Raw genomic sequence first — 25,000 nt, forward strand, 5'->3', positions numbered from 1 at the left:
TGCAGTCATTGTAGCAGCATGTCAATGTTTAAAGATAATCCAATCAGATTGAATGAATTAAAAGTCCCAGATGACTGATAAGATGGCTGAGCACTGGTAGGATGTCTGTGATCATGAATCTATTAGGTTTATAAGAGTGCAGTTACTAATGTAGTTCTCAGTTCTATGTTTGCTTGTGAAACACAAGTGATTGACATTCTATATGCAGAATGAGTGAATGCCATTTTATCTGAAACTCAGCTTATCTAAATACAGCTTATCTAAATTCCTTTTATCTAAACCAGCAAAGGTTAGAAAAAGACAGAACAAATGTTTTTGTATATTGTAAAATGATTTGTTAATTACTAGTATGAGTTTTCTTAAAGATGCAGAACTAATATTGCAGCTTGCTTTATTACAGTGTGCAACCTGGTGGTGAACGTCCAGTGTGTTAGTGTGTTTTCCCTTTCTTCCACTGTGGAGTTGTTTTATGTATTTCATATATATATATATATATATATATATATATATATATATATATATATAATATATATGTATATAAAAACTAGGAGTGTGGCAAGTGCAAACGGACTTGGCCCCCCTGCAGAAAACATCTGTCTCATTTTTCTTTCGCGTTCAATCAAGTTGATTTTTGGTAAGTTGAGTTTTAGATAAAATGAGACGCACCCATATTCATACATAGTGGGGATGTGGGGTGGTGTAGCTGCAGTTCTGTGAGACAATCATAAAATAGTTGACAACATGTCGGGAAGCACCCTTGAATTTTAAGCTGGAACTGGTGGGGTGTGGGATGTTGGTAGAGGCACCCTAGAAAGGAAGCACTGCCCCCATCCCTCATTGAAAAACAACCACAAACTGCTCATATTCATGCATTCTACCTTCTTTTCTAAAGAAGCACTTTTTAAAAAATATCTTCTACTGGGGTGAAATACTTGATCATCCATAAGAAAAGATGGTTTAAAAAGACATGCTTACATCATCTACTTGCTGTTCCAGCTTAGCTTTGGCTTTGGTGAGAATATTGACTTTGTCCTCCTCGGCTTGCAAATCATCCAAAGCTTGCTGATGGGCTTCTTGAAGAGCTTTCTTTTCCTTGTTCAACTTAGCAATGGCCTCATCCTGGGCTGCCATTTCTTCAACGAGGTTTTTAACCTATAGCAATTTAAAAAAGAAGAAAAAGCATCTCAGAAATGACAAGCTTTTCACTTTTTTTTTGTTTCTGTAAACATTAGACAGAGACTGTCTTGGTCTATAGTCATAAAATAATACTGGCACTGACCCCTTCCGGTCCAGCAGTCAGAATAACATAATGTTCCTAGATGATTAAATGGAGCATATTCTTGCGGGCTTTATAAAGTTCTTTCCAAATGAAAAATAGTCAAAATGCATCCCTTAGGAAGACTAGCACTCTTTCCCCAAAAAACAAGTAAGGATTGCACAGATAGGTGGTGTATCATTTAACCAGTTTATAAACCACATCCATTCCAAATCTTTCCATTTAATTTTACTTCACTTCCTGTGTCAAAGTGCCATGCTACTATTTATTCTAGTTTTCTCTTTTTTCTCTCTTTCACTATTGATGTATTGGTACAATGAGTTAAACAGCCAGTGTTCTTCAGTGTGTTTTGCCTCACTGATATCCTATCACATTAGCCAGCCAGTAACAAGCCCTAGTATAAGTTGCACTTTACAGAAATCATGCAACACATCTGACATAAAATGTGTTTGCATATTTGCACTGACATGAATATTTTTGTACAGTCTGTCAACTATGACCTTTTTAGTACATCTGCAAACATTGCCATAAACACTGAAATAACAGACAACAAGCTGGGATGGGATGTTTGCTGAAAGTGATAGCATTTTATCATATCCTCATGCTCTTTGCTCATAAAGGATTATCCCTTTCTGTTCTCTCAGTCTTTGATATGAAACATATTTTAGACACAGTATACATTGGTGCCTCACTGGCACCATTAGGTGACTAATGACAAGCAGTATACCTGGTCATTCATATTTAGGTATGAGTTTGTGAGTGTGAACGTCCAAACAAGCATGAGTAAATGTATATGTAAGTACAGTTTTTGGCAATGAAGTACATTTTATAACTAGATGAACTTTGACCTTTTCTGAAAGAATGATTATAGCTGCTTGATAGTTGTGCATTCCAAGGAGAGAAAAACTTTTGGGAGTCTTTGCTACTAGCATGTGAAACGTGCCAAACAAAGCAATGGATTCACAATAAAGAAAAAAAAAAATGAATGAAGGAAAACACCATGTTGCATACGGTGTATCTCTCAGTACCTTGTTTTCTGTTGCGTGCTTTTCCTTTTCTACTTTGGCTAATGTAATCTCTAGATCATCAATGTCTTTCTTTAGCTCTGCACACTCGTCCTCCAGTTTGCGTTTCTTTGCAGTGAGGTCAGAGTTCATCTCCTCCTCATCTTCGAGTCTCTCAGTCAGCTCCTTCACTTTTGCTTCTAGCTGTATCTTGGCCTTGATTAGAAGGTCACAGCGTTCCTCAGCATCAGCAAGATTGTCTTGCTCCTTTAAAATATGAGAATATAAAAATTACTATTTACTGACATGCTAATTGTCCTTAAATACTCACTGTAAACAGGCATTGCTTCTATTCAGGTTTTCTGCACCAGAGTTATTTATTCTTTGACTAATAGAAAAGTCAGAGAAATATAAACATGTAGAAACAAAACTGTTGTTAGATAAAAACTGCGCCACTAAATTGTGCATATTAATTATCAACTCCTGTGCCACAGACTGCACAAGCCTTTAGTTTCACCTTCACTTTCCAAATATTCAAAACACCCCAAAAGACATCCTGTGGATTTCTACATTCTGTGACTACCTGTATTACCATCACTTTGATGTAATGCCACTGCAGCCATTCATCACTCCCATTTCTCATGGTTTTGGTGACCCTTCTTCTTTCCAGATTCACACCTACATCTAGTGCTCCTATCTTTTACTAAAAAAAATTCCTTATTTATACAGCCCTGAAATATCTGAAATGTTTGCCTTATCTCTCTACTTACCACTGCAATACAAAATCTTTAAAGTCTCTTTTTCACAGCACATTTATTGAATACTGTACATCACTAGCTGACTGTGACTGTTTCTGGAATTTCTCTAGACTATTTGCAGTCTTTCTAGTGTTTGCCACTACGATATAACACAGTTTTCTAGGAGAGATCTTGGCAATGAGTTGAAGGAGGGGTATCATGACGCATGTCCCTTCTCCCCATCACATCTGTTGCTGACACTTTGTTATGATTCTCAGTAGGCCACTGCTTTCCCTCACTGTCTTGCTACACCAGAGCAAATTCAAGTAGTCGAACAGGATTACGTCGTGGCCCTCTCCTCTGTTTTAGTTGTTACTCTCTACCTGTTCCCTTCTCCCACAGAGTTATCATACTGGGAATTTCTACTTTAATGTGTATTTGCATGTTTTAAAAAAGAATGATAAAAGTGCACCCACATGTTTCTATAAAGTGTTGAAATACCGCTTCCCTGTGCCACATTCGGCTCATTGTTTCCTTGCATGGGTAAGAGCCAAACATCCCCATTTAGGCAAGCGTTCTGTGACACATGTTCCTACTCAGAGGGCTTTATCATCCCAGCCATTCCCCTGGAAGGGGAGAGTCAGATGTTAGGGAGCTGCCCAGATTCTGGTCCAGTGGTGGTCTCAGTACCCTCCCACCTATCCCAATCACAATAGGCAGCTCGCAAACTTGCAGTGGTTGCTTGATCAGGGAGACAGGAACACCCTGTAGCATATGTCTACTTCTTTAATCAGCAGTGCTCCCACAACTGCAACAGCGTGAGCCTGCCTGGCTTCTTCCAGGAGATCATCCACTCACTGGTAGGTATCATAAATGTGGCACGTCTGTCCTCCTACCTGCCCCTGGGATGTTTGAGCTAGTGATAGCCTCTGAAGCCTGTCCTGCTTCACCTAGCCCTTTCAGAATCTGTGCCACAAGTCAAGCATAGATTGCAGCCATGGCTTCATCCGTCTATACCATGGGGCCCTGGCAACTCTAAATACTGTATTAAGCAATAACTTTGTTTGCAAACATACTTTTCTGGTACTAAGTAATATATCCCACACAGCTGCAGATCAGAATTTATCTATTTTTTTTTTTCTATTTTGTCTCTGTATAAAGGTTACAAGTATATCTAGGTCTTTCTACAGTATAAGCAATACACAGTCATTTTTGCTGCCGTCTTATTACAGCAAGCAGGGAGTTGTTTGTCGTAGGACCTAAAATATAATCACTGATTATTCAAGTATTGTGATATGCAGGACTTATTCTGCCCAGCACCACATCCCCAGCTGCTTAAAGCTCCAAGTACTCAGTATGAGAATGTGCTAGGAAAGGCTTTGTATCCTTGTAAAACAGGCAAACTAACTTTTTCAACAAATGGTTTGGTATCATGATGACCCTACAGGTACATGTTGCAAACATTGGTACATAGCAGGATAACCCAAGTCTTCTGAGTACCCAAAGTAACACCCCCAAACCATATAAGACATGTTTACAAATAAGTAGACCTCAAAGGGCTCTGCATTCTATTCTGATTCAGCATCCCAAATGCAGTGGTACTACCCTTCTAAATGGAGTGTAGTCCAAACTAATGAACAACATTTTACTGGTACTATTAATAATAATTGACAAGAGACTAAAGATTCTGGGAGTAGCATGTTCAAAAGCTTATTTCCAATTTTAATGTATAGTAATATATTAAAATTCTTTGAGCAGTAACATATCATAGTTTCTCTTATGGGTGATCTCTCATCCCAGCAATCAGGCCACCAGACGGATATTCTCTTAGTATATCATTTTCATATGAAACATAAACTTTATAGGAAGGAAAATACAGAGGCCAAGAAAAATGTTTTAAGGATATAAGCTCATATTATAAAATATATTAATTATTACCATTATTTGTGTGGGTTTAGAAAAGGATATTTTAATTTCTGTTGAAAAGGTAAATACACTAAACTGCTTCAAGCACTGAGCCTGCCCTGCACCTCCTCTTACATTGCTTGTATATTTATAAACAGCTTTATTTTAACTATAGACATTTCTTTTAGAGACTTCCCTTCTACAGCATCACCGTAGATGGCAAGGATTTCACAAAGGTAAACTGAAAAACAGGTGGAGGCACTTATAGCAACTTACAGCCTGGAGCTGCAGAGACAAGTCGTTCTTCTCCTGAATAAGGCTAACTTGTTTCTCCTCCAGGTCCTTCCTCTTAGCCTCAGATTTTTCTAGGGCTTCTTTCAGTTTCAGGAACTCTTCTTTCATGTTTGCCATCTCTTTCTCAGTTTCTGCTGATTTAAGGAGGGGTTTGATCTTGAAAAAGAGCTTCATCCAAGACCAGTTCTTCACAGTGTTGAAAGCCCGTATGTTCCACTGGATCACAAGCAGGGCATCTCTGCGTTGAAAAGGTGAAGACATAAGCACGTTACACGTCTGATATTAAAGCACATCTTATTTATTTCTTAATTATTATACATATTTGGCAACAGGTTTTTTTTGGTTCTCACCTAAGGGCAACTAGGTACAAGGATATTTTCAGTAGGAATTCTGAAATATCAAGTGCTTAAAATAACTTATTCATTACCTCATTGTGTACAGCAAGGGACTATAACAATCTGATTCAGGTATGCATCTCATTCAATGTTCATTACCTTACCAATTATTTGAAGTCACAACTGTTAGACGTATTACATTGCCAGTTTTCTTGACATTGTCTTTTTGAATGACGGACATGATCTAGAATTTCAGAAAAAATCTTCTACCCATCCACCACACACATTTTTTTTTAATATCTAAAAAATCCACACTTTTTAAAGGGTGTATTGTTTACCACATAAATAATTCTGCATCATTAAAATAAATGGTTTAAATCAGCAAGTGGATACCAACATGTACTCAGATCTGAGGTGACTGTTTAAACTCTTGCGTGAACCTTTAGTTTGCTTGAGTTACTCTTTTAAAAACAGCAAATGCTGTATTTTGTATCAAAGAAAGTGAAAAGTGGTAGTTTTAAATGAGTGATGCAATAAGCTGATTGTTATTTACAAGTAAACTGATAGTATTTGCAGCCTGACTAATTCCTTTTGTGCTTCTGTGTTTGACTAGAAGAGCATACGGTCAGGATACCTGACAACTTTGGTGTGGGCTTAGCTGTGCCTAAAGGCCATTTTACATCAACATTTGTTGGGCAACCCACTATAGGTTTGTCTTCTTAACAGATGAAAAAAGATGTATGCCTTTGGCTTTTATGCTGTTCCTTGCTTAACTGTGAGACAAATGGGAAAAAAATGTTTTAATAGTACAGAATGAAATTAAGATTAAGAAAACTAGGACCTATGGTGCATATAAATGGGGTCCAAAAGCAGAAAATGAGGTGCTACTGTCTTCACATTTTAAACCATTAGAAAGACATCAGACAGGGTTTCCTGTGGACTATGATGTTTGCAGATGATACTGTGATCTGTAGTGAGAGTAGAGACCCTGGAGAGGTGGAGATATGTGCTAGAGAGAAGAGGAATGAAGGTCAGCAGGACTAAGACAGAATATATGTGTGTGAATGAGAGGGAGGATAAAGTATTGATGATGATGCAGGGAGTAGAGGTGGTGAAGGTGGATGAGTTTAAATACTTGGGATCAACAGTTCAGAGTAATGGTGAGTGTGGAAGAGAGGTGAAGAAGAGAGTACAGGCAGGATGGAGTGGGTGTAGAAGAGTGTCAGGAGTGATTTGTGACAGACGAGTACCTGTAAGAGTGAAAGGGAAGGTCTACAAGAGGGTAGTGAGACCAGCTATGTTATATGGTTTGGAGACAGTGGCATTGACAAAAAGGCAGGAATTAGAGCTGGATGTTGCAGAGTTAAAGATGTTAAGATTTGTACTGGATGTGACAAGGGTGGACAGAATTAGGAATAAGTATATTAAAGGGTCAACCCAGGTTGGAAGGTTTGGAAACAAAGCCAGAGAGGCAAGATTACGTTGGTTTGAACATGTGCTGAGGAGGGATGCAGAGTATATTGGGAAAAAGATGCTAAGGATGAAGCTGCCAGGTAACAGGAAAATAGGAAGGCCTAAGATAAGGTTTATGGATGTGGTGAGAGAGGACATGCAGGTGGTTGGTGTGGCAGAGCAAGATGCAGAGGACAGGAAGAAATAGAAACAGATGATCCGCTGTGGTGACCCCTAATGGGAGCAGCCAAAAGAAGAAGAAGAAAGACATCTGGAATAATGTGGAGTCTCTGTAGACTTTATCTAGATTGAGAGCACAGAAACGTCAGAACAGTTCAGAGAAAAATAGCACAAGATACCAAGTGGCTTACAATAAATGCCATATTGTAAAAGGCAGGGTGTGAATGCATACCCAGAAGGGTAGAACAGAATGTAGGGGCCATGACTGAATCTTCAAAAGCAATTAAATACTAAACAGACTATGTGAGTGGATGAGTTGCTTTCATTCAAGAAAGTAAACAGTGAACAGAGTCATAATATAAGGCTAGGTAATGCAAGGTACATTGCAATATAAGAATGTTCTCTTCACTGAGAAGGTGTTGGATGAGTAGAACTCCCTCTTTCACGAAAGAGTGACATCAAACATTAATAAGAGTTTTCAGTAATCAGTGAAATAGACAGGAGGTACTTTAATGCCAACACATACAGTGACACGGGGAAGGACTTGCTGAAGCTAGATTACTCAGGCCAGCCTATATAGGATACAGTGCTTATTCTGATAAGTCTGTTGTGCTTCTCTGTTACAAATCTGCAGGTTGAGTAGCACATCAGGCTCCGCCACAATTAACTGCCATGCTGAATCATGGGTAATCATACTAGAACTCTAGTCTTCCAAGTAACAACATGGGAACATTTAGCTAAAGACAAACAACTATTTTTCAGAAGGTGTCAGAAGAAAATGTATTTCCCCTAATATGAAAGTAAAGAAGTAGGTTCATGTGAACAGAAAATACATCTTCTGTAAAATTAAAATACGTTTCTTCCTTTTTCAGATAATCTTTGATTTACCTTTCACAAAACATTTTCTGGAATGCGAACCACTTGTTATCTAGCCATACGTGTTGACATGAGATATCGTGAAGGCTTTCACACCATTAGTGGTCCTTAACAGGAGATAGTGACTTAAGTGGAGAAAGCTGGTATGTGAGAAAAAACAGGCTGACATTCCAACACTTAAGATAATGCTCCTATTATGCGATCTAGGAGATATTTAAATTCCATCTCAGTCTGTCTCATTTTCCATGTTAGGTTATGCTGTCACAGCCTGAAAATGCTTACCTCTACATGTGTTAAGAGGTTACAAAAACAGGTGTCTAAATAATAGAAAAGTTAATGTGCACTGTTTGACACCATCCTTAGTAGCACCTCTGGAAAGGAAACTGCTTCCATAATAGCATGCCATCTGAACTTCCATGGCCCAAACTATGACCTAAACTCTGGTATCCCTGTGGATCTATTTAGCTGTGACCTCAATGAACAAAGTGAAGCCACATAGCATCACATGCTGTACATACGTCCTGATACAAGCATCATGATTTTCAGACCAAGCTATTAGAGTAACGACTGCACCTCAAGGTAACACATTTGTTTAATCTGAGACTGCTGTTAGGAACACTCAGAAGACAGCCATTGGTTTTATTGAGTGAAGGACATGATTCTGTGCTGCAATATTTTTAAGATTTTAATGGAAATATACTGAAGAACACCACCTTGGACTGCACAGGGTGGGCTCTGTGTCATAGATATGTACATGCATACCTTTATTACCCACTTACTAATTATCCCCAAGCAAGATACTTGGTTCTTCTTTCAGCCGACTAACATAGATCTTTTTGGCTGGTATTATGGGATAGCATATGATCATTACTAGTTATTAACATGGGGTGGTGAGCACTTATCTTTTTAACCTCATTCTTACTGGTTCATTCCCTGCATACAGTGTTGTACAGTGGTTTTGAAGTGTACATACACTTCCATGCATGGGAGCCCAAAGACATGCCAACAGTGGTGTGAGTGGCTGTGCTGCTACAGGATGCCATAATCTTAGGCTTCTATGTTGAGTCCATGGTGTGGTAGACTTACCTCCTCCTCAGGATCAGAGAACAAGCTGACAGTTGTTTAATTCCAACTCACATAACTGTCCCCCAGTGCTGGAGTCTGCTTGGGAACCCCCATTCATTGACAGACAGCGCATGAAAGAAGGAGATTAAGACTTCTGTCATGTGCATAACACTGACTGTGTTGGGTAGGGATGAGTACCAACCCCCCTGCTACAATGTTTCCTGCCTACTCCCAGAACTGTAGTAAATGACAATGCTGTGCATAAGTAGGTCCTGCCATGGTGCACACACTACAGAAAAATGGATACATAATAGTTCTAATGTATCCATTCTAAAATCTGGGTTTAAGGAATAGAACCTATTAGGGAGCCAGCTGCAGAACATGTTAAAAAACAAACAAAAAAACTGCTGTGTTGTTGCAGAGGCATGACATTGTGCAGTCTTATTAAACAGTCACACACAATATCTTTTCAATGAGTTTTCCTTGAGAACCTTAAATGAAAAAGTTAAAGCTGCCAGTCTTGATTACAAGTAAATATCCAAAATTGTGAGAATGCCTTTCAGATATAAAGGCAGCCAGAGATACACCATGTCAAATGCACTATAAAACCAAAAAGTCACAGAGAGGACTTTACTGGTTATCTGCTCGTATTACCAGATACATCCACAGAGCTGAATTCACTGGCTATCTCCTCTTAACAAATGCTGCTCATGCTTATACAGAAACTTAATATTGAAGTTTGTATCTTCAAATTGCATATGATTTGCATTTCACTGACAGTTCATGAAACTACAGAGGTAACTCAGAAAAATATGGAGGATTCTATATCAATGGTTATATTCTTTCTTATGTGTGGGCTCTCAACCCATATATATCCAAATGATCTTTTCTTTATTTAATGGCAAATTCTTTCTATATGGCATGAAGGATTGGGAGAGGTAGGCATTTCTTTTTTTTTTTATTTTAAAATACACAGCTTTACCCATCTGATTATTCCTATCTCACTTTCCTCATTATCTCTCATTTCATTTTGTACATAAATGTGTTTTATTTAATGGATTGGAGAGTGTATTTTTAACTTAGATGTTACAAGTGTCAATTTTTTAGGGAACTATGACACATGCATTTCAAGGTGTTGAATTTTTTGGCATTATATTTTTTACTTGATTGGAGTAGGACTAATTAATTAATTGTTTAATAGTTTTAATGCCTTTGTGATGTCATTATTCATTATTATTTAAAGTTTCAGTGTTTGTCAGTTCAAGTGTCTGAAGAAGTGCACGTATTTGTGGTGCATGAAAGCGCTAACACAATAAACGTTTGTGGACTTGTTATTTTGCGGTTTGTGGATTTCTCCTTTCCTTTGGTGTTTTTTTAGGAATGCAAAGAAGGTTGAAAGCTGTATCTTAAAAGTGGGTCTTGCTAAAAGCCACTTTACTGGAAGGAAAGCCCCCATGAACCCTTCACGTGGGTGTAACTGTCAACCATAATTATCAACTATGGATTTCTGATTAAAAATCCTAACAGTAAATGTGTGACAAACTATGCAACAGGGAAATTTTATGAAGCAAATGATGGACCTTGCTTTAAATAAGGTATAGTTGGGAGCTATGCATGTTGGAGGCTCGTAGCCATACGTAAATACATAAGCTCTCAGTTCAGAGAAAGAGCACTACTTAATTTTGGAGTATTCCCTTTATCAAAAATATTTATTGAAATCCACTTTAGGACTTGGCTTTCAAACTTCTATGCACTGTGGTCTTCAACTTTACTCCTCTGTCCTAAACCTTCTAAATTATAGAACAGAATGTTTTGCCATTACAATCTCCCAGTTTTCATTAAATATAGCTGTGGAACTCTGGGTCGACGAGTCGTGCTTCAACAGATGATTGTGTAGTCTTTTAACTCTCCTATGTACTGATAAGTGGAGTAATCATTAAACTCACAATTAATGTAATCCCTTATAGAGTGTTACTGCACTTGAAATAAATTATCAGCATTTTTGCTAGCCCTATGATGTAGAGACAGGTCACCTGCTTGTAACTTTTGACTCACTATACTCTTGAATATATGATGACTGCCTGTGTAGAAAAGAAATTAGAAATTACATCAGCTGTTGTTTTTTTTAGGCTGAGACCATTGTGGAAGCCTTTGAGCGATCCATAGCATGTGCTGGTAGGACATCCTCTAGTGGTATGCATGCTGGGGAAAAAGTTTCCTGCCTAGTTCAATGATACAAGTCTCAGTGAATGTTTATAGATGAGGGATCTGTGTAGGGAATAATGCAAAAAAATCAGACCATACAGGGCAATATCAATATTTTATCCTACTGACTATTGTTTATCCCTTCAGGAGGAGATTACGGTACACATGTATAACTGGTGTCACCTGGAGTATGAGGTAAATAAGAAAGACTTAAAAATGTTAAACATTTTGATCTCTTAACTTATGCTGAGCTTTGTATCTATATATCAAGACTTGTGACTTGATGTAAAAATTGTAAAAAAGGGGAATGGTGAAGACGATGACTTGTGGCGCAAGTCAAACAGCTTAATCAACATTGCCACCTAGAAATAAAAATGGGTTAGAGCTTGTACACAGAGCTGTACACATAACCTAGGTGTGAGATACTTTGAAAAGCCCTTCAAGTTTTGCTCTTCAGATTTACATGTTATCATACACAATGGCACTATATAAAGTTCTGGTCTTGCATAGCTCTCTCTCTAAGCACAGTGTTATATTTCGGTACTGCAAAACAGCACTATGTTGCTGAATTTATGTATACAAGCGATCTGTACAGTACATCAAGTTAAATAACTTTATGGCCAGTTTGTTTTACTACATCAGTTACCAGTTGAAGTCCATTATTCCAAAGACATGCTGTCTGAATCTGTTACAGAATGGCCCTATTAAATCTGGAATGTCTGCCCTTTTACCATCCGAAACACACACCCAGACTAGCAGGCCTATGTGGCTTTGTTGCAAAGGAGTGGATCAAACTTTGTATATGAATATCACCTTTTTGCCCCTCACTGTTTAATATGATACAGTCTCAAACATAACATCAGGTGCTTCTGATAAACCTTTGAAGGATGAATAAACTTAATGGGGCACTTCTGTTGTAGGCAAAGCTGTCTCTCCCAAAACATTCCCTCTGTTTCAGGAGCTAGAGGCTGCCACATGGCAATAAATTGTTATTCAAACCATAACCAGGGCCTATTGTGAGATTAAGATACCAGATGAATCCCCATGCAGAGCTCTGATCCTTAGCATACTTTAACAGCATAGGATATGACCTCAGTCAGTTAACATGAGTCCAGTGTGGCACTTTGGCATTAGCTGGATTTCATTATCGGATTTACACCAACCTCACTCTGTCATGGGGTTCAAGCCATTGTTAAATCTGGTGTAGTATTCAAATTACTACTAATTTAACTGACTCCACTGTAAGAATCATACCCTAGTCGGATGCTAGTATTAGATTTAGAGCTTAAAACTGACCTTATGGCGAGATTCAAAGTATAGTTATCCCACATACAAGATTTAAATCATAATGGTACCCTGATGTGGAAATGAGAGATAAGCTGGTTCACAAAGTGGGCTTTAAGCTACAGCAGTGCCATATACATGAGATGAACAGTCTTTCACGATCACACATTCAAATTTCATGCAGACTCACTGATGGATTCACACCAAAACTTGTATAGGTGTGAGAATCAGACATCAGCCACAACCAATTATGAAGTGTAAACTCTAGCAGATATTGTAAGTAACTTAACCTCCATGGTAAGATTATGTCCTGATTGTTACCTCACTGTTATTTTCAATGGCATGCCTTCAATTTCTGTTAGTCATTTGGCCAAGACTGTTCTAGTTAATTTTGCGGTTTGTTCTGTCTGCTGTATGTATTGTAAAGAGTCTGCCTTTTACCTGTTTTCTGATAAAAATATGTCATATGCATTAATTTCTTTAAGAGGAAAGCTGTGAATACCTTTGAGGTAATTCATCATGTTGCAGGTGTATTACATTTATTTGGGATCTTTTCTGAACTGAGACAGTAGCTCAGAAAGACAATGGGGTTTAGATGGTATTCTGCAGCTGCATTTTGTGTAACCCTGATGCTACAGCTAGGCACCAAGGTCAGCGACTAGCAAGCATATAGCACATTTTATAATGCTGTCAGCTGTGCAGAAGGGATGTAGTTTCCATGAATTCATTTGTGCACAGAAACTCATTTTCACATGTTATACATACCATATTCATACAGCTACACAGGGTACTATAATCAGCCTACAGTTTCTTTGTGTGAATGTTACCTCCTCTCAATCATCTTCTGGAATTCAATTCTCATAAGCAATCCACGACTTCTGGCCTGGATCATAGTTAAGATCTTTGCAAGACGCTCATCCCTCATTTCTTCCAACTGCCCCAACAGACCAGCCTTGAAGAACACCTACAATAAAGAAGATCCAGTGCATAAGACAGTGACCTGCAAATGGAGAACTTCTTGCAGACCAGGTCTGACTCCCATATCAACTACTTGCATGCTGTGTGAATTGAAAAAGCCACTTAACCAGATCACAAAAAATAGATTTTTGAAATCAGTACTGGTTACACATGGTTGTATATGGTCATGGAACACAAGTGATATAATTATTCATAAAACAAAATGTCACAGATAGAAGTATGGTTATATCTGTTTTTTTTTGGCATGTGTTTTTGCCCCTTCCCCCATGACTATTAAGCCATCATGCCCTACTGGCACATCTGTTCCTACTTTCCTGACATTCTGTGCTGGAGAAAGCGAAACGAGGGCAGGAGATTGCAGTTGTCATCCAGTGGGCATTAGGTGATTTTTTTCTGAATGTCCAGAAATTTCTCTCCTTTTGGTCAGCAGGTGCAGTGTGGTGACATGTACTCTGAGCTCATTGTGGCCTCATGTTTCTATATATCCATTCCTCTTGGCTAGAGTGCCATGCACTCCCTTTGGTGGGCTCTTGCCCCTGATCCCCACCTTCATGGAGACATTCCCCAAAACGTACTCCCACATCAGTAGTAATCCCTCATTCCCTCCAGAATGGATGAGCTGGCTTCAGTTTACTCCTCCACTGCCCAGGCTGTTAATCAAACATGGAGTAATTAGGGAATAGTAAAGGTTCCACCCTCCATGCCAAATATTTAGCAACTTAATATATATTTTTTTATTCTTCTCTTTAAGCAAAGCTGATGTTTTAGATCAGAAGAGTGCAGTCTGTAAATCTTTTCTCACATCACCGAGTCCTCTGTCTCAGAGAATGGTAAAGCACAATACTTCAGGAAATAATTAGGAAGGAGAAAGTGAAGAAGGTCCTGGGAGGTTTTTTTAGCTGTATTTTAAAAGGAGGGAAAACACCAACATCCTGGAGGAAAGCCATGGTGGCTCTGATACCTAAAGATGCCAAAGATCCATATGACCCAGCTTCATATAGGCCCATTTCAATGTTAATCCATGATTATAAACTGTTTATGTCCATAATAGCTAAAGGAATGGAAAGGTGAAGCCAAAATTGATAGATATCGATCAAGGTGGTTTTGTGGAAGGAAGGCAAACATGTGACAACATTACTAGAACAATAATTATCCAGAGGGAAGCAGAATGTAAGAAAATAGCACTGTTGTTGGAGGGTCTTCCTGTAGAGAAAGCATCCAACAGAGTGGGATTTTATGAGCTGGGCAATGGAAGCATCTGCATTTCCTGATACAATAATAAGGTTAATTAGGAGGAAACGTGTGGGGTCAGATGCAAAAATTAAAGTGGGAGAGTTGGTTCCCCTCTGACAGGTTGAATATCAATAGAGGAACCAGGCAAGGGTGCCCTCTTTTCCCTTTGTTCTTTGCTGGATATTTAGAGCTATTGGCAAAGAAAATAAGAGACTCAGAAATTCAAGGATATAATTGGTATGGTAATGAAGAAAAGTTGTCTTTATTTTCAGAAGATATTATTTTGCACCTGATAACCAGAAAAGGACATCTCAGTATCGTGGAACATTTTGAAATAGTTTCAAGTCTTTTCAGGTTATAAAATGAATGGAGATAAAACAAAGGCTATAACTGTAAATTTTGTACCCACACATGAATTAGTTCAGTAGTGCCCTTATTTATGACGACACGATAAAATGAAGTATTTAGGAGTATGGATTAAAAGGATTTTGTTATGACAGCTAAGAATATGTGGAAAGATAGACCATAGTTTTACTTTATTACTTTTTTATCCTACATTACATAAACTAGACTGCAGAATTAATCTATGAGTTTGTCTCTACATAGCTTCATAGGTAGGTACTAGGCTATTAACCCAAGGGCCTAAGTAAGCCTAGCCAACAAGGTTCCCTGGCTTATGCCACCCAAGAAAGTTAATTTCCTGTGCCCCTGTCGAGCAGAGCCACAGAAGTGATCCCTGGGTGTATTTCCTATTTCTCATCCACTCATCAAGATTTTTCTTGAAGTGAGCTAATGAGGAAATTTGCTTGACATAGATGGGTAGCTTGTTTCAGAGTATAGGAAGTCTTTGGGATATGAATCTATCCCTCCAGCATGTCCTGTTTATTGTGGTGACAAAGTTTAGGTCCCTAGAGCATGTAGTTTGGAGGGACTGGGATTTCTTTAGGTGTAGCATGTCCAACAGCTCTGGGTTTAACATAGCATTATATGTTAGGCAGAGATCTCCTTGGTGTAGGCGATATGCTACAGAGTAAAGCTGGAGTTTTTTGAGATGGTCAGTGTAAGGCATCTGTTTGAGGCCAGTAATCCTCTTTGTGAGGTACTTCTGTGGCCTTTCCACCTGCTGCAGATGTCTTGTGAGGTACATTCCAAAAGGGGCGTTGTACTCTACAATGGGTCTAATGAGTGCCGAGTAGAGGGGAACAAAGACCTCTTTTTTTCCTGGATGAGAACCCTTCTGTGATGAGGTGTGCCACATAGAAGGATTTCCTGACTACTGTGGCAATGTGATTGTCAAGGGAGAGACTACTGTCTACCTGGGTCCCAAGGTCTCTTATCACACATTCAGCATTAAGTAGACTGCTGTTTATGTGGTAGTTCATGGGTACAGAGTTTTTACCAAAGGGGATGACAATGCACTTTTTGGCACTGAGCTTTAGGCCATGCCTCTGACACCAGGCATCTGTCTCAGTGAGGCCCTTCTGTAGGATGTCCACATCATTTGGGGACTGGACTATGGCTCCTAGTTTGCAGTCATCTGCGAACTTCATTAGCCAGAGGACTTCTGTGTTAGCCTGTACTTCAGAGAAGTAGATACCAAACAGGAAAGGTCCCAGGACTGAACCCTGTGGTACTCCACTTGTCACTGGTTTGAAGTCAGATTTGGAGTCTGCAACTTTTACAGTGTGGGTTCTGTCAGTGAGGCAGATGGCAACCCATCTTGTGATGTAGGGATTTACACCTAGTTTAGTGAGTTTAGCTATAATTGCAGAATGGGGGATGGTGTTGAAAGCCTTGGCAAGGTCAAGATAGGCTGTGTGAACCACCTTACCCTTGTCTACGGTTTGGTGACTGCCTCAAAGAAGTCAATCAGGTTCAGAAGGCATGATCTGCCTTTCACAAACCCAAACTGGGTGGAATCCAGAGTTTGGAGGTTAGCAATGTCTTTTTTATGAGTTCCATGATGATACATTCCATGGCCTTGCAGACCAGGCTCATCAGGCTAATAGGGTGATAGTTCCCAGGATCAGTGGTGGCTCCTCCTTTGTGGTGTGGGATAACTGTTGCTGTGAGCCATTCAGTGGGCACAAAGCCTGACGTGAGACTATGATTGAACATGGTGCTTAGGTGGTGAGCCAGGTTGTTCTGAAGTTTATGTAAAATGCAGCCTGGGATGTTGTCCGGTCCCATGGATGCTGTGTTTTTGGTTTTAGAGAGTGCAGCCTTTACCTGCATAGATGTGATTACAGGGACTCTGCATTCTTCCTGTATAGATATGGGCCCTTTAGGGGGTGATGGAGGCTGTTAAAGTTAGCACTGAACCTATCTGCCAGGATGTTGGCAATATCAGTTGGCTCTGTAATTTTCGTGCTGTTGTGCTGTAACTCAGAGCAGGTCAGGGTGTTGCCATTGAGATTCTTGACATAGGTATAGAATGCTTTGTGGTTGCCCTTAGAATCAGTGGTGATTTTGTTTTCATAGCTTGCTTTGGAGGATCTTATAAGGGATCTCAGCTTCTTACTGAGGCTGACCAGGGAGCTCCTCCACTCACGGGATTTTACTCTCTTTTGCAACAGTTTCTTCCTTCTGTTGTAGAGTTTGTTTATGGCGGGGGACCACCAGATTGGCTTCCTTTTCTTTGGAGGATAGCGTCTTGGTTCTGTTTGGGATAGCATGATCCATGCACTCATGTAAGTGCTTATAGAGTGCATTTGTGCAGGATTCAGCAGTCATAACTGTATTGACCATCTGCATGGGTGTCATGAAGTTCGCCACTTCTGTCTTAAGAAGCATGAAGTTGGCTTTGGAGAATTTTTTTTACAGTGGTTTCCTCAATGGTGGGTGGGGGCGGGATGCGGATATCTAGGGTGATTAGCTTATGGTCAGATCTGACCAACGAGGAGCTGACTTCAAGTGTGGAACACTGGTCACTCATGTTGGTAATGACTAGGTCTAGGATATTGTTGCCCCTGGTGGGGGTGTAGATACATTGATCCAGGGCATTGGAATTTATTAATTCCAGAAAGCGTTGAGTGAAGGAGTTGGTACATGAGTAGTTTTCCCAGTTAATGGTGGGGTATTTGAAATTGCCCATTATTAGGGTATTTGGTTGAACCCTAATATTTTCCAGTATATCAAGAAAAGAGGAGTGGGAATCCTGGGGCATGGTGGGGGATCTGTAGCAAGCTACAATTTGGATTGCAGTTTTGCCCAGAGTTAGTTGCACTTGGATCACCTTGAATGCATTATGCTGCGCAATTAGCCTGGAGGTGTGGATATCCTTAATGAATATGGACACATTTCTGTCTTTGGTGTTCTGGTCCAGGTTAGATGGCCGAAAAGTGTGGTATGAGTTATAGCCTGGTAATGCAGGGGTGCTCTCTAGAGCCTTGAACCAGATCTCAGTCACTGCACAGATATCGATGTTCTCCATTTTAAGGAGTGCCTCGAGTGAGTGCATTTTGAGATTTAGACTTCTAACATTGAGTAGAATTACCCTCAGTTTTTGCTTGCCTGTTCCTGTTACAGTGGTGAATTTGTCATTTGAACCTCTCCTACAAAAGGCACTATAGGGGAGGCAAGAGCCTTAGCCAGTATCTGGAATCCCTGGGACGACAGGTGCAGGCCATCTCTGGCAAAGCATTGTGGTCTGTCGACCATGTTGTCCCAGGCAGACTGATACTGGATCCCCTTAGAATGACACCAGAAGCTTAGCCAATTGTTGAAGTCAATCATTTTGTCATTGTACTGCGGTATCATTGTGGGAGATGGTAGGATGCTACTCAGGGCTAGGGTCATACCTGCCATAGCTACGAGATTGGAGAGCTCTTCCATGTCTCTTTTCATGTAGTCCAGGGAGGTATGTCTCAGGTCATTCACACCAACATGGACAATGACAGAGTCACATTTGTACTTGTTTTGGTGTGACCTGAGTGTGTGGGTTATGTGGCGGATCCTGGCACCTGACAGGCAGCTGACAGTAACCTTCTTCTCATCCCATCTCTCCAGAAATCCCAAGCCGCTATAAAGGTATTGGTTGTTTCCAGTAACTGTTTCTGTAACTGACCATCTGTTTACCATGATTTCAACTGTTTATTTCCAGTAACTGTTTCTGTAACTTACTCCATCTGTTTACCATGATTTCTAGTCTGTTTCCATTAACTGTTTCTGTAACTTACTCCATCTGTTTACCATGATTTTTAATTTGTTTCCATTAGCTGTTTCTGTAACTTACTCCATCTGTTTACCATGATTTCTATTGTTTGTTTCCATTAACTGTTTCTGTAACTTACTTCATCTGTTTACCATGATTTCTATTGTTTGTTTCCATTAACTGTTTCTGTAACTTACTCCATCGGTTTACCATGATTTCTATTGTTTCCAGTAACTGTTTCTGTTACTTACTCAATCTGTTTACCATGATTTCTATTGTTTGTTTCCATTAACTGTTTTTGTAACTTACTCCATCTATTTACCATGATTTCTATTGTTTGTTTCCATTAACTGTTCCTGTAACTTACTCCATCTGTTTACCATAATTTATAGTTTGTTTCCATTAACTGTTTCTGTAACTTACTCCGTTTACCATGATTTCTATTGTTTGTTTCCAGTAACTGTTTCTGTAACTTACACTGTTTACCATGATTCCTAGTTTGTTTCCAATAACTGTTTCTGTAACTTACTCCATCCGTTTACTATGATTTCGTTTGTTTCCATTAACTGTTTCTGTAACTTACTCCATCTGTTTACCTTGATTTCTAGTTTGTTTCCATTAACTGCTTCTGTAACTTACTCCATCCGTTTACCATGATTTCTAGTTTGTTTCCATTAACTGTTTCTGTTACTTACTCCATCTGTTTACCATGATTTATTCATTTATTTATTTTATTTATTTTACATTTGTTGACCGGGATAGTCCGACTGGATACATGTCTATTTTCAGCGGAGGCCCGGGGAGAAAAGCTCCCGAGTATACATAATAAAACATAGCAATAAGGACAATATAACAGAAACAAAGGTGAACGTAGCAATGCAGACAAATACAAGTAAGCAATTACAGTTAATATTTTGACATTCAAAAGTAGACAGTTTCATGACATTTGTAAGCAGTAGTTATAGTGAGGAGAAATGAAAACACATTAGCATTGACATCTAGTAGATTTTTGTACATTTTTGTACATTTATTAAAGTTGGCTAGCCAGGTTTGTTACAGTGACAGAGCCAGTTTAGTGCCAGATGTTGTTTGAGTTTGGTCTTAAATTCACGTGAGGAGGAGAGCATAGTAATATCAGCTGGGAGTTGATTCCATGTTCTACCTGCAGAGTTTGCCAAGAGAGATACTCCTGCTGTGTTGTTGGTTTTGATTGTAAGAATTTGGAGTTTATTAGAGGATGAAAGCAGTCTCTGATTAGTTTGGGCGGTGATACTATTTCTAAGAGCTGATGTGTTATCTGGATTATAGAGAATCTTGTTAGCTATGATCAGAAGGTTATATTGTATGAGACTGGGGAATTCTAGCCACCCAAGCTGTTTAAGGTTAATGCAATGGTGGGTTCTGCATGGCTGGCCAGTGACAAATCTGGCAATGTGATTGTAACAGATAGACAGTCTGTTAAGTAGTGACTTGTTTAGATTAGACAGAAGGGGGGAAGCATATGTAAGTGTTGAAATTAGGTGAGAGCGGGCAATGGCAATCTTAGCTGGAGGGGTTAGAAAGGCTTTAATTCTATACAATGAACCAAGTTTTTTATTGGTGTTCTTTATTATTTGATTAACATGAAATTAAAATTTTAGGTTATTGTCAATAATGACACAGAGCAGTTTTGTAGAGGGATCTGGGGAGATAACAGTACCATCTTTTGCGTTAATGGTGAAAGAGAAAGTTGCAGACCTTTGAGTAGGTGTGAATAGCAACATTTTAGTTTTTTGGGGATTTAATAATAGCCATTGACTAGTGAGCCAGTTTTGTACAATATTAAAGGTGGACTGGGTAGCATTCTTCAAATCTGCTGGAGATATGGCTGAGCAAACCAGAGTGGAGTCATCAGCGTATTGGATAGAGCTGACGTTTGGGATGACAGTATATAAATCATTAATGAAAAATGAGAACAGTAGGGGTCCTAATATGGAGTCTTGTGGTACTCCAAGGGTGTTTGGTAGTAGTATAGAAAGCTTGTTTTGCCAGAGAACAGCCTGTTGCCTCCCGTCAGGTAGGAATTGAACCATAATAGGGCATTAGAGTCTAGATTGAATGTTTGCATAGTGTGTAACAAAAGTTGGTGATCTACCATGTCTAATGCCTTGGAGAGATCCAAGAAGAGGGATGAGGAGATGCGATTATTATTGCGGTTGTTGTTTATTGTATTGATAAAGGCAAATAAGGCTGAGGTAGTACTGTGGTAAGGCCGAAAGCCGCATTGGTTATCAGACATGAGGTGATTTTGGATTAGGTGGTGCATGAGTTGTTTGTGTATACATTTTTCCAATATTTTTGCAAGTGGTGAAAGTATAGCTATGGGTTTATAACTGGAGAATTCAATGGAGGAGCCTCCTTTATGTAGTGGGATAATATAGGATGTTTTCCAAATGGTGGGAATTTTTGCTTCTGCTATGGTACGGTTAATTAATATTGATAGAGGATAAGCTATAGCATCTGCTGATTTTTGTAGGTATTCAGCAGGTAGTTGGTCAGCAGATATTGTTTGTTTCCATTAACTGTTTCTGTAACTTACTCCATCTGTTTACCATGATTTCTACTGTTTGTTTCCAGTAACTGCATCTGTAACTGATGCTATTTACTGTTATCTCTGTAACAAAAAAAAATCATATCAAGGTTAAAATGTGCTTCCCTTATCTGATGGTGATGTCTCCTCCTGTATGTTCTGTCCTTCCTTGCTGGGTAATATCATCATATTTATTGCTTAGTGCTGTGTGTACTCATACCATATTCCTCTTATTTATCCTCCTTTGGAGGGAAAAATGTCAAGCTGAATTGGCTTCTTCTTCTTGTGTAATAGCCCCAGTTCCCCTCACTCTCATAGTTACCTTTCTCTGTACCTTTTCTAGCAGTGTAACCACCCTTCCCCTATAAGGCCTCCATCACTGCAAACTCCAGCCGTAGCCTAACCTGTGTCCAACAAAAGGGCATAACTACCCCCTTTACCTCTTATTTCTTCATTCCACCCCCTAGATACATGTATCCCATCACTTGTTTTTCCTTTCCTGCCGTTCCTTCACACTGAGGGTGATAATCTTTTCATTATATGACAGTTAGCACAAAGGATTATGGAGACGAACTGCTAATGAGCTGCTTGCTGTGGCACATGGTTTCATTCCTTCAGACTTCATTTGTTCACTGTGTGACCTTGGGCAAGTCACTTATCTAGTCATTGCATTGGGGCAATCAGGAAATTGGGCTAGGTTCCTCAATGGCCTGCTGGACCACATGCCTAATAACTACCTATAAACCTATAATGACTCCCAGGTACCTTCATGCTCTGGATTCTTCAGTATGACATCTCCATCTGTATATTCCTGTCATTCCTCACATGTGGCAACATATGCCTGGATGAGTTAAAGTTAAGCTGCCACTGCTTAGACTATATCTCCATTTTCCATAAGTTTCTCATCAGGCCTGCTCCACCTTAACCTTAGTGTCATCTACAAAGGAATTGTTCTAGTTTTCCATACATGCATCACTTAAGAGATGACACTCATTGACCTGTATTATTCTAGGCTGTTCTTTCCTCCTGCTTTTATGCGGGTAACACAAATGCTTGGGTCAGGAACCTGTTGGATAGCTCTGTCAGAGGGTTTTATCAGAGCCTTAACATCCTCTTTTAATGTCCATAGAGGGATGTATCTGGTCCTCCTTCAGTCCCCCACGTCCTTTCTACATCCAAAAGTACTATATCCTCTTTTGTCCATTCTCTCCTTGGCCATGTCTTGCCCTCGTAGGTTGGTACCCTCCCTTCTGTTTCGTTAGTGAAGACTGATGAGCAATATTAATTCAGAAGGTTTGCCTACCCCTTGGCCTTCTTATGCTTCTTCTCTAGGCAATTCATCAGTTTCCTCCATGCCTTTTTCCTTTTTCCTACATATATAATGAAGGCCTTCTACCCTCTGTTATTGTTCATTGCTAACTTTTTCTAAAAGTCATATTTTGTCTTCTTGATATGTTTTATTATCTTTCTTCTCTCCTTCTGATCTTCTTGTCCATCTAGTCCCTGTATCTCCTTTCCTTTCCTTTATTATTTTTCCTTGCATTGGCAACACTTTTTAATCATTTTCCACGCCTCTCCAATTACATTTTATGGCTTTCCATAGCTCCTTCACACCTTTCTTCTTATGCTACCTTCACAGCAACCCCCTAGTCATATAAACAAATCTTGTGCAGTGTAGACACAATCAGCACACAACTATACTGCTTGGAACACTGACTCTCTTTTTAAAGGAGACCAGCTACAGTCTGGGTGCTTTTATCCACCTAGAGATGTCTGGACTGTGCCAGAGAATCTTTTCAGTTTGACACACTCCAAAAGAAAAATCTGTGTCACAGAAGTAACAAATAGTGTGCATCTTTGACAATCTTAGTTGTGTCAGGGTTTCCTTTAAAGAGCAAAGGAAAGATGTCTTTGTAGTCTATCAGAGTAAAATTGTAAATAAAGCCAATGTTGTAGCAATATCTGTTAAATGTTCTGTTTTGTCTTTCAGATTTAAAAGCCTGACAACAGTATTTTAGTATATCAGTCTTGTATTTGACAGGATTTTCATACCTTTGTGTGTCCAAATTTGTACTGACTATGATCAATATCCAGGGAGCTCAGAAGCTTCTCAGTTGCCTTCCTGCTGTCTACAAATTTGTCATCAGGAATTGCAGCTGGGTTCAGTATACGGTACCTGTAAAGAAGAAAGATGGCCCATTAACTCAGAACCATCCTTTCATGAGAAATCTAACACTGTCACACTGCATAACATGAAAATCACAGGTGTTTTAGTACTAGTCAATGCATTTTTTCCTGTCAGCAGGCGTGAAACACTCCACATAACTTGGCTCTGAAAGTGTATACTGTTACATGATTTATGGAAAGAATATCACTAAATATACCATACTATATATATTGTCATGCTGGTACTGCCGTCTTACCTAACGCATGAAAACAGATTGTCTCAGAGATTAACATTAGTGCAGCTAGAGAATATATGTGATAGTCACGTTCTGAAATGTTTGTTGTCTAGTGTATAATTAGCATTTATACTGCAGCTACTGTTTTTTGATAGTGAGTAGGCACTGCAGTAACGTTTCCTACGTTGATTGGGTATAATGACAAGGATGAATTATTAATTTTCCACAGTAAACTTTTCCAGGTTGACACACACTAGGTAGTGACAACATCCTGAAAGCAGCATATCCCTACGAAAATGATGGAACCCTCTTATATACAGGGTAGTGTGATATGCTTAATGTATGTTAAAGTACCACTTTTGGTATTCTGATGTCTATTGCTGCAACCTGCAGCCTTAATTTCTTCTGCTGAAATGACTTTTTTCTTACTGTTGTGCTTCATAATGCTAACATTTTGCGCACATTTGTGACACTACTTTGCAAAGTTCCGGAAGGTGCTTTGGCTAACAGAGGGCTCAATGGTAAAGGAAGCAATGAAGTTCCCTAAGGTGGCTCTCTGCTCTGTCAGGATAGGGATGTAGTCACTCAAGCACAGTAACTGCTAGTGAAAGGTGGACATCTTTATGTTTACAGCACTGTTTGAATATAGACAGGCAGAGGTGACTGCACTGTGTGCTGCTGCAGGTGGACATCTTTATGCTTACAGCACTGTTTGAACATAGACAGGCAGAGGTGACTGCACTGTGTGCTGCTGCAGGTGGACATCTTTATGCTTACAACACTGTTTGAACATAGACAGGCAGAGGTGACTGCACTGTGTGCTGCTGCAGGTGGACATCTTTATGCTTACAGCACTGTTTGAACATAGACAGGCAGAGGTGACTGCACTGTGTGCTGCTGCAGATGTGATTATTCACCACTTCTCTTTGTTATTTTGGATAAAACTCACTTGGCTACAAAGGTAGATGGAAGAGGTCCTCTCCCGCAGTAATCCTGCTTTCAAATTGCTTTGGCTTCCCAGTAGGAAATACTAGCAAGGTGATACAGACATT

At 39.4% G+C, this 25,000-nt stretch overlaps 1 protein-coding gene across 1 annotated transcript in view; it reads right to left on the reverse strand.

Annotated features, from left to right (window-relative positions):
- The window catches only part of LOC122817039 (myosin-7-like), a 206,537-nt gene that overhangs the window by 94,391 nt on the left and 87,146 nt on the right, over positions 1–25,000 (reverse strand). Inside the window, exons 22-26 of the mRNA XM_044090174.1 lie at positions 23,599–23,722; positions 13,441–13,577; positions 5,199–5,454; positions 2,305–2,547; positions 976–1,152 (exon numbers count right to left, since the gene is read on the reverse strand). Of these exons, the coding sequence (XP_043946109.1) occupies positions 976–1,152; positions 2,305–2,547; positions 5,199–5,454; positions 13,441–13,577; positions 23,599–23,722 (937 nt within the window). The remainder of the gene's footprint in view (positions 1–975; positions 1,153–2,304; positions 2,548–5,198; positions 5,455–13,440; positions 13,578–23,598; positions 23,723–25,000) is intronic.

This window comes from Protopterus annectens, chromosome 12.part0, assembly GCF_019279795.1.
Source record: "Protopterus annectens isolate FY-2018-M chromosome 12.part0, PAN1.0, whole genome shotgun sequence".
Lineage (NCBI taxonomy): Eukaryota > Metazoa > Chordata > Ceratodontiformes > Protopteridae > Protopterus > Protopterus annectens.